Below are 11,209 nucleotides of genomic sequence, written 5' to 3'. Positions count from 1 at the left end.
CACACACACACACACACACACACACACACACACACACACACACACAGATTTCCTCATTTGAATGTGAACTCTGAGAGAAAGGGGTAGATTCCTTTCCATTTGTGTCCTGAGCACTTACACAGTGCTGTGTATGTAATTATGGCTTACCAAATACTCTTCTCTCCATTCCTTCTTTCCTTCCTTCCTTCCTTCCTTCCTTCCTTCTTTTCTTCCTCCCTTTCTCCCTCCCTTCTTTCCTTCTTCCTTCCTTTCTTCTCTTCTTCACAGCATAAGAGAAAGTCTGGGTAGACAGATATGGCAGAGATGCCTACATCAGTGCATTCCTAATGACAGCCGCTGAACAATTTTGGCAAATCCTATATGGTGAGCTGCTCCCATCTCTCTTGGCTTTCCCTCTTAGCACCCCATGCCCAATTTTTCTTCTCTTCTGTGTCATAGGTGCTGGACTTTGGCTGGCCTGACTTACACACTCCTGCCCTGGAGAAGATCTGTAGTGTTTGCAAGGCCATGGACACGTGGCTCAATGCCAACCCTCACAATGTCGTGGTCCTCCACAACAAGGTCAGAGCCCCCAGGGGTTGTGTGTGGGCCTTCCCTGGTGTCCATCTGCCTCTGTTTGTCTGTGGGTTTGTGCCTGAAGGTGTTTTGGGGCTCTCATGTCTTTGTATGTCTGTGTATCTGTCAGCCTGTGGCTGTGTGTGTTTCTGAGCCTGTATCTGTGTTTCCCTATCTGATGACGTGTGTGTGTTCCCTACCCACAACTCGTGACTCCAGGGCTGTTCTTCCAGGTAGGAAGAGAACGCCAATGCCAATGCTAACGTGTCTGAGTGGGTGGCTCAAAAACAGAGGCTGATCAATGGCCTGTTATTTGTTTAAGACCTGAAGGGCTCCCAAACTCCTCCCAGCTGCAGCTCCTTCTCTCTTTTCAGCCAACCCAAATCCCTCCCCACAAGGACCTCATATTCTTTTCCTTGGGAGCCCTGAACTCCTGTTGTATTGACAGAACTAACGTGGAAACTCCTGACTAGGTTAAACTGGAGTGTAGCCAGCCTTGAGAATGAATGCCTTTGGGGCAGCTGGGTAGCACAGTGGAAGAGCATCAAGCCTGCAGTGGGGAGGATCTGGGTTCAAATGTAGCCTCAGATACTTTTGCCATGTGACCCTGGGCAAGTCACTTAACCCCAATTGCTTAACCATGCTGTCCTTCCATCTTAGAATTGATACTAAGTGGGGCAGCTGGGTGGCTCAGTGGATTGAAAACCAGACCTAGAGACGGGAGGTCTTAGGTTCAAATCTGGCTTCAGACACTTCCTTGCTGTGTGACCCTGGGCAAGTCACTTGACCCCCATTGCCTAGCCCTTACCATTAAAAAATATAAGGGGGAAAAGGGGTTTTTTGGGTTCAATATATTAAAAGATGGTCGCCAGAGGATTGAACTATTATCAATCCTCAATTAAGAATAATCTCTAGTCAAAATGGACTTTTATGGAAGTTTATTTACAACTAAGAAGAGAGAAAATTAGGAAATAAGAACCTAACCCAGTAGGTAATTTACTATGATCCTCTAATTAATCCAAGTAGATCTAATTAACCCTCAGCTGAGAGTTAGAGAGCCAGAGACCTGGAGGTGAATGGAGCAAACTTCATTCACAGAGTCTACTAAAAGAAATTTCTTAAGAGAAGTTCAGGAAGATTCAGTCAGTCTTTAAAATCACCACGTGGAATCCAAAGAAGATATTTAAAGCAGTCTCAATACACAGTATTGACTCCAGGATGGAAAGTAAGGATTTTAAACAACAACAAAAAGAATTGATACTAAGATGGAAGGTGAGGATTATTTTAAAAAGAGAGAAAGAGAGAATTAATGCCTTTGTGATTTGGACTCTTTCAGGGAAACCGAGGCAGAACGGGAGTTGTCATTGCTGCTTACATGCACTACAGCAATATTTCTGCCAGGTAAGAGGGGATCCCAGGCTATTTCCCCCCTAAACTGAAAAAGCAGGAGTTAAAAGTGGCTTTTTCCCCTAGAACCTACCAAACAATAATAATATGGCAAAGGAGAATTAACAAGAGGAACAGGGAAAGGCAGATTTTGAAATGTGGGTCCCCAGAGTCATGCAGTTTTGGATGGGGACCATCCAGCCCTGATGAGCATAAGTGGGGAAGAGCAGCAATGAGACTGAAGATAAAGGTGAGGTTAAGGCAGTAGGAAGAAAGGGAGGAAAGTAACCAAGATGGTGAGCAAGACTCAATGCAAAGAAGAGTCCTGATGTGGAGGGGCAAGGTGAAGGTGCTCCTGGCTTGGTCCCCACAAATCTGGAGTCCACGGGTAACCTTCCTTCTGATCTTGGTTTCTTTTTGGAGCTGAGATGGCAGGGGAGAGTGTTGTGGTGGTGGGGAAAAACAAACATCAAAACACAGAATTTAAGGTCAAATGAGGCCTCCAGAGATCAGTCATCCTACCTGTCCTCTCTGTTTCTGAGCAGAAGTCTTTTTTTTCTCCCTACTCCAATAAATGACAAATAAGATACCAGTGGATTAGTTTTATTTTTTTGGGCAGGAGGGACACTTCCATTCTTAGTTGGAGGCAGGAGGATGGACATAATGACTTCTAGATAGCCTGCTTGACCTGGGATTCTGATTTTATTTTTCCCAATAAATCCTGGCTTTTAGATGTAGTCTTGCTTGTAAGAGGATTGCTCTGTAAGGCTGGAGAATCGTATCCCCGAAAGATCTCTCTGCATATGGGGTTGCCATCTTTGGCCCAAGAACCTGGAAGCAGGACAGGCTGTATTCTACAATCGTCTCTTCTCATTTCTTGCCTTCTTCCCACAGTGCAGACCAGGCCCTGGATCGATTTGCTATGAAGCGATTCTATGAGGATAAAGTGGTTCCAGTGGGGCAGCCGTCCCAGAAGAGGTTGGTGTTGAGCTCACGTTTGTGTGTGTAGACCCTTTCCCTGCCTCCCACCGATGTAGAGTGGTGATGCCACGTGTGGGCGCCGAGCCTCTGCATTTGGGCTTCAGCCGGGGGTTACGTAGGGGTACACACTCAATACAATTGTACGTCTTCCCTACTCCAATAGCTCCATCATCTCCTCCCTGTGGGGACTCCCCCCGATGGCATGGTTGGTAACCCATCCATGATTTCTGGTCCTAAGCATCATTCCGGTCCATGACTGCCTCTAAATCCCCAGCAAGGAGTCCTCCCAGAGTTCTGGGGGGCATTCCTCCGGATCAGGGGGTCTTCCAACTCTGACCCCCGGCCCAGATTACCGGGCCATAGACTTAGAACTACAGAAAGGACATTGGACCTCGTATTTCAGATGAATAAGTAGCAGCGATAGAGCTCTGGGTCTAGAGTCAAGAAGAACTGAGTTCAAATACTTATCCCCATTTGCCTCAGTTTCCTCATCTGTAAGATGAGCTGGAAAAGGAAATCGCACACCACTTCAGTATCTTTGCCCAAATGGTGTGATGAAGAGTCGGAAGTGACTGAAAGAAATGAACAAAACAAACAAACAAAGAAACAAACAAAAAGGAGCAGGCAGGGATTCAGACCTGGATCTTCTGACTATAAAACTAATATTCTTTCCACTGTACAACTCTGTCTTCTATCTCCTGACAGATATTATGGACAGCTGAGTGGCCCAGTGATTAGAGCACTGGGTCTAGAGTCAGGAAGATCTGAGTTCAAATACTGCCTTAGGCACTTACTAGCTATGTGATGCTGAGTCACTTAACCTTTTTTGCCTCGGTTCCCTTATTTGTAAAATGGGGATAATAAAAGTATTTACCTCTCAGGGTTATAATGAGATAATATTTGTAAAATACTTTGTAAATCTTAAAACCCCATACTCTTAAAACTTAAAGTTTTAAATTAAAACTTTAATTACTTAAAACCCTATTTTTTAAACCACTTAACTATTTTTAACTACTTAAAACCCTTTAATTACTTAAAACCAACTATAACTGTTGGTTAGCTATTTATTATCAGTACATAGTTGTCCATCTGTTATCTCAGTGGCATCAAACTCAATAGAAATTGATCTACCCTGGCCTTATATTGACTTAGAGAACCACAAGTGAACATTATATATATTATCTCTTTATTTATTTTGTTCAACATTTCCCAGCTATATTCTAATTTGGTTCTAGTGGACTTGTGAGTTTTGCAACTCCATTGGGGCCAATGGGCAGTGAGTTTGACACTTCTGTGTGATCAGCACAGCTGTAACTAGGGTGGAATGTCCAGAACTTTGACCCAGGATTCCAAAGTCAGAAGATACCAACAACAACTTAGAACAACTGAGCTTGGTGCCCAATGAACAAAAAATAACCAAAGTAGGAATGTCTGGGAGCTTCCTTCCCCTTTGTCATACCCCCAGTGAATCCTGGCCTGATTTTGTACATTCTTCCCCCAGAAACAGCTTTATGGTATCCCAAGGTATTCTTCCTCCCCTTAACCTATTCTCCAAGCAAGCTTCTCTTCCCCTCAATCATATTTGTCTTGGGCTATTTCTCCCAGACACAAACATGATCAGATATTTTTGGTGTTCAGTATTTTACTGTACTCTATTCATACTCACAACCAGTCTCTCCATTCCTCTTTGGTGACTTCCTGTTTTAATTCTTTTGGGGACTGTGCTATTTATAAAAGCAATGTTACCTGAAACTTGTTTAGCATTTGAAAAATTTAAAAACTTTTTTGGCTATCCTTTTTTAAACTATCTCCTTCATTTCCAAATATTTCCTTCCACTCCACTACCCAGAGAACCATAGTTTGTATCAAAGAATATATAAAAAAGAAGGGAAGGAAAAGTAGGACATTGAAATAATCCACTCATCAATTGAGTCTGAGAGTCTATGCAGTGTTCTATAGCCACATTCAGGAGACATTTATTAAGTATATGCCAGGCACTGTGCTAATACTGAGGATGCAAAGAAAGACAAAAAAACAGTTCTTGCTATTGAGGGTCTCACAGTCTAATAGGGGAGACAGTGTATAAGTGGAGATTTTGTACCTTTAAACTACATACCCCAGAATTCCTTAATATTTCCTCGAATTCTATTTAATCTCTTCACCACGTTGCATGGTCACATTTTGTATAGTTTGCTGTTAGCTCTTCCTCTTCCTCTCTTCTCTCACTTGCAGGGCTGAGGAAGGTGGCTTTTTGCTCTAGCTTTTTTATGTTAGTTATTATTAATAAATCTTATTAAATATAATACTTAGAATATTGAATATTAATTTTGAAACTCACAACAGCTTGCAAGCAACTGCAAAAAACACATTAAATACAGGAGAAAACAGAGATAATCAATAGGGGGAAGACATTAGCATTAGGGAGGGAAATAGTGATTTGTAATTTTAAAAGCCTGGCACTGGAACCCCCCAGCAGCCCTATGAGGCAGACAAGAGGCCCAGAGAAGGCATATGAGTTGCCCAACTAATAAGCAGCAGAATAATCAAATCTCCAGTTCAGGTGCCCAGACTCATAGTCAGGACTGTCTCCTACATCACACCTCCTCACTGGTTATGGAGAGGTTCGTGCTCAGTAGCACAGAGAAAAGGCACAACAGTATCTATGTGGACAGACTTTAGTGGTGGGAGTGAGCCTGCCTCTGTAGACCTCAATCCTGTTGGAAAAAAGGTCAAGTTTGGAGAAGAAAACCAGTCTTTGAGACAAGTTTTTAGGTCTCAAAGCATACATGCAGGAAGGAATACCGTGGATGTTGGTTCACCCTTTAGAAGCGATGGGCGTACATAGAATGGGAATATATTGTCCTTCATGTGTGAAGGGGATAAACTGAGGATGAGCCTAGGGAGAGAAGGCAGTCCATGGATTAGCACACACGACAGAGGTCCAAGAGACTCATGCATGGGCATTCTAGACCTGGGAGTCATCTAGATAAGGGGCTAACGATGGCTTATAATTCCAAGGATAAGACCAGCTTGCTTTTTGGGAGAATGCTATATTCAGAGCTTGGCAAAGTGTAGCTAAAAGCTTAAGACAGAATAGAATAAGATTAGACGGGATGGGAAAAAGTGCATTTTTATATCATTTTAAGGATTTCATTATTTCATTTAAGCCTCATCACAAACCTGTGAGTTACAGGTACAGTAAGGTATTGGACGTGGAGTCCCCATTTTACAGATGCAGAAATTGAGATGAACCAACTTGCTTATAGCTATGAAGTTAATAAGTGGCAGAAGTGGGAAATTTAAGCAGAGATCTTCATGACTTAATTCCAGAACTCTTTCCCTCCATTCTGTGTTGTGGTCTAGAGGACAATGCTTGTGTCTGACCTCTAATGTGTTTGTGAGATCCACTGGACTCACTATAGACATCACAGCTGATTTCTCCAACACGTTCATTGTTATATCCTCAAAATATTTCTGAACTTCATTTGTAAAATTATATTTTATTATTAAAAAAATAACCAGCATATATTTTCTCTCCCATTCCTCTCTCCCTCTAATGAGTAAAACAATTCCAAACCAAAACTTCATGTCAAATTTACATAGTCAAGCAAAACACATTCCACATTGGCCATGTCCAAAAATGGATATCTCATTATGCATCTTGAACCTTTTCCCTCTCTGTCAGGAGGTGGATAGCAGACTCCACCATTGGTTCTCTGGAATTATGGTTTGTGGTTGCATCGATCAGAATTCTGAAGTCTTTCAGAGTTCATTTTTGCCACGGTATTGTTATTGTATACATTCTTCTCCTGGATCTTCTCATTTCACTCTAGCTGCTGAATGTTAAATGGTAAGGCAGACCCTCTGGCCAAAAAGTCCTTGAGCTTACCCTATTAACACATGACCTTCCTGTCTAGAAAAAAAAAAGACAGTGAATTTTAACGGAAAGAGCATTGTTTCTGGAGTCCAGGAGTCCCAAACTTGAATCCCACCTTTGATACTTATGTGCTATCTTGGATAATTCACTTAATTTTTCCGAGTTTCAGTTTCTTCACCTGGACAATGGGAATAATAATACCTAGGTGGCACCCATCTGACAGGGCTATTTATTATGAAGATCCAAAGGGGTAATGTTTACAAAAAACTGAAAATCATCATATAAATGACAATTAATTATATCCTCAACCAGGATCATTGCCATTAACCAATCTCAACTGGGCTGGTTGTACACTAAGAACAGAGAGTGGGGAGACACCTAAGCTGCTTCTGAATGGTGGACTAAAGAAGGGAACTGAATGGATGGGGAGGGATAATGGAGTCATTTCAGGATCCTCTTGCCCAGCCCTTCGCACCACTGCCCATATGGGGATAGCCAGGAAGGAAAAATGGCAGCAGGAGTCAAGGTCAGGATGCCTTTGTTGGGGCGGGGATGGAGGCTGGGAATAAGGAGGCTCTTTTCCCAAGCAAAGGTCTTGGCTAAAAGCCATCGAGATAGCAGCTGCAGATCAAAGCACGATCTCCACATTGCTCAGTGGGGAGGGGGCTGGGTACATGCTCTGGCCGTTTCTTTTCATCCTCTTGGGCCTGGATGCAGCCCCCACGGTCAGTGGCATCCTCCTTGCATCCGAGGGCCAGAGCAGTAATGGCTCGGATGTATTGTGGGTAAAATCGGATCCCACTGGAGCATCACAGTCACCGATAGTAACAGATGTCCGTCCTGCCTTTAATTCTGGTGTCATCAGGGGATTTCCTTGTAGAGATCATCCATAGCATAGCCTTGGTGGTTAGAGAGCATTCTGAGTCTGGCTTTCACTCAGTAGAGTGCTTTTGAGCTAGTTGCTTGCCGTGTGACCTTGGGCAAGTCTTTTCAAGTTTTTTTAGTTAACAAGTTAGCTCAGGGGGTAGAATGCTGGTCTGAATCAAGGATCCATAAGTTCAAACCTGACTTCAAACACTTACTAGCTGTATGACCCTAGGCAACTCACTTAACTTCTGTTTGCCTCAGTTTCCTCAATTTTAAAATGATTTTTTACAATTGTAATCATTGCATTATTTACATTTACAGTTTCCAAATATAATTACATTTATGAATGTAATAATTGCATTTAAAATTATAATAAAAAACACCACTTCCTCGCCTTATTGTAAAGACCAAGTGAGTTGATATTTCTAAAGTGTTTTGCAAACTTTAAGGGGCTCTATAACTTATATTTATAATATCTGTAAAATGGGGAAAAGAATCCTTTACACTGCTTATACCACAGAGATGTGGAGATTGCTGAAATAGTGTCTATCAAGTGCTTTGTAATTGAGAAACACTGTGCAAATAAGAATTTTTTTTAAATTTTTATTTAAAAACCCTTACCTTCCATCTTAGAATCAATACTGTGTATTGGTTCTAAGGCAGAAGAGTGGTCAGGGCTAGGCAATGGGGATTAAGTGACTTGCCCAGGGTCACACAGCTAGGAAGTGCCTGAGACCAGATTTGAACCCAGGACCTCCCATCTCTGGACTTGACTCTCAATCCATTGAGCCACCCAGCTGCCCCCAAGAGCTTTTATTATTTGTGTGCTGTGTCTTCTTTTCACACTTTATGCATGGCTGTATCTGCATGTTTGTGTATACTTGTGGCCAAAGGTATAAATGTGCCTTTGTCTGCTCGTACTTTTTACTCTCCTGCCTTCTTGCTAAATTTTCAAAGTCTCTGATTCTGCTGTGGATAATGAGAGAAGTATTGCCCAAGGAGAGCCTTTGCCCACAGCTCCCCTGTCTGTGCCCCCCAGAGCTCATTGTCCCCTTGTACACACATACATCCTGTTGGCACGATCCAGGCTCCTGATAGGGATCCAGCCACTCTGGGTTTCCTGTCAGCTCGGTGGGCGACGGGCAGGGAAAGGAGCCTGAATAGGGCAGGCTGGTGCCCATCAGATTATCCTGGCTGAGTAGCCAAAGGCAGCCACACCCAGTTAATGGACCAGGTGCCCCTTCTCTGTATATCTAAGCCCTGAACCAGTCCAGTTAAGTCGCCTGTGATCAGAGGAAAAGCAATGCTCTAGGTCACAAATTCGGATGCCACTCACTTGGAGGACGTCCCATTCATTATTTCATTCATTAAACAAACATTCATTAATTATCCAATCAGGGTCAGGTGCTGTGGCCACATTACCATCTCAGGAACAGTTCTAGCCATGCCCAACTGAAGGATCTCTGAATAGCAGACAAAATAAGAAGGGATTGGCCAGAGCTCTGGAGAGATGCAGACCTAGGATGGCATAGTGGGGTACCTGTCTTTTACATTCCTCTCCTTGCCTTCTCCCCCAAACCCTCCCAGCATTGTGGGGACTTGCTTGTGTGCCCTGTGGGAACCCAGCCACTCAGAGAGATGTCAAAGAAAGATGGTAAATTATGTTGAAATAGTTCGACTTAGCAGGGAAGTTTATGTACCCTTAGTTGGCTTTGCTGAAGAAATTCTGTGAAGTACTGGATGAGACCCTCCGAATCAAATCAACGTACACTCTGATACTTGGTAACTCCAGGGCAAAGGTGGGAAAAGGAGAGAATGGGAGAAATCTGGTTCTGGAGAAAGAAATGACAGAAGCCAATAACCTGTAGCTTGGTCAGAAGCCTCACTTTTTTCAAAAGAAGAATTGGAAGACACTGGACATAGTAAGCATCCAATAACATCACAAGAAATGAACTTGACTCTGTTTTCATGGACAGGAAAAGTCTCATTATTGATGTGGGAGTTATCCCAGAGTTGACTGTCTGTTCACAATCAGACCAGCAGCTAAGATTAGAATTTACAACAGACAAGAGGAAAGAATAATAATGAGAAAAAGATAGGGATATGATTTAGAACATTTAACCCTCAATTATTTAAACAAGCTATTGAAAATAATAAAAATAGGAAGGGATATCAGATATAACAATGATATTGAAAATAACGTGGATGCTGATAACTTTATCCAGAAGTTAGAATGAAATGCTACAACAAAGACCAAAAGAGCCCAGAAAGCACCTTAGTCAGCAAACATTTAACTAACTTACCAGATAGAGAGAGGTGGCTGCCAAAGGCAACATTGGGCTAAAATATAAACTTGTCTCTAGAAATCTTATGAAGAAGGATGATGTGTACTTATGAACAGTATCATTTTATAAAGCAAAGAGACACAGCAGAGGGTAAGACTAATTTGAAGAAAACTTGGCAAGATGTTCAACAAGTAGAAGTCATCTGAAGGGCATTCAAAGATGAAATTAGAAAAAGGACTACAAACAGAAGAGAAATGGGAAGGGCTTACAAAAACCATTTCAACAAACTGTTTATTCCATCAATGATAGTAGAACCTTCATACTTGGACTCTAATATTACATTCTTTAAAGTGGTTGCAGAGGAGGTTGAAATAACCCCAAAGCAACAAATATGGTGGGTGGGGGGGAACCATCTGGATTGGATTAAGTGCATAGAGAAGAGATCTGTCCTGGAGGTGATACATTTGTGAAAGCTTTGATGGACTGATATATGAGGTGTCTTAGGAAAGGGAAGATAGCATAGATATGAAAAAAAAACCCTTAATCTTGTCAATAAACTAAACTACTGAGCTGTATGCTTACCCTTCTGTCTCTACATAATTTTTATAAGGGTTCCTAGGTGGATGAGTCAGTGAAATAGGAGAATTTTTGAGTCCTCCTCATTTTGAGTCCAGTCCTCATTTAAGGATTCATATGTGAATCAAGGGCACTTTTTTTTAAACATTTGTTAATATTCATTTTTAACATGGTTACATGATTCATGCTCCTCCTTTCCCCTTCAACCCCGCACTTCCCCCACCCATGGCCGATGCACATTTCCACTAGTTTTGTCATGTGTCCTTGATCAAGACCAATTTCCAAATTGTTGGTAGTTGCATTGGTGTGGTAGTTTTGAGTCTACATCCTCAATCATGTCCACCCCGACCCATGCATTCAAGCAGTTGTTTTTCTTATATGTTTCCTCTCCTGCAGTCCTTCCTCTGAATGTGGGTAGCGTCTTTACCATGAATCCCTCAGAATTGTCCTGGGTCATTGTATTGCTGCTGGTACAGAAGCCCATTACATTCGATTTTACCACAGTATATCAGTCTCTGTGTATAGAGTTCTTCTGGCTCTGCTCCTTTCGCTCTGCATCAGTTCCCGGAGGTCTCTCCAGTTTGCCTGGAACTCCTCCAGTTTATTATTCCTTTTAGCACAATAGTATTCCATCACCCGCATATACCACAGTTTGTTCAGCCATTCCCCAATTGAAGGACAT

General features: G+C 42.3%; 1 protein-coding gene across 1 annotated transcript in view; it reads left to right on the top strand.

Moving 5' to 3' along the window:
• Nucleotides 1-11,209, top strand: part of TNS1 (tensin 1) — a 141,288-nt gene that overhangs the window by 10,273 nt on the left and 119,806 nt on the right. Inside the window, exons 2-4 of the mRNA XM_044669432.1 lie at nt 439-561; nt 1,892-1,956; nt 2,836-2,919. Coding sequence (XP_044525367.1) covers nt 439-561; nt 1,892-1,956; nt 2,836-2,919 — 272 coding nt within the window. The remainder of the gene's footprint in view (nt 1-438; nt 562-1,891; nt 1,957-2,835; nt 2,920-11,209) is intronic.

Source organism: Gracilinanus agilis, chromosome 3 (genome assembly GCF_016433145.1).
Source record: "Gracilinanus agilis isolate LMUSP501 chromosome 3, AgileGrace, whole genome shotgun sequence".
Taxonomy (NCBI): Eukaryota; Metazoa; Chordata; class Mammalia; order Didelphimorphia; family Didelphidae; genus Gracilinanus; species Gracilinanus agilis.
This window is presented reverse-complemented; position numbering and strand designations above follow the sequence as displayed.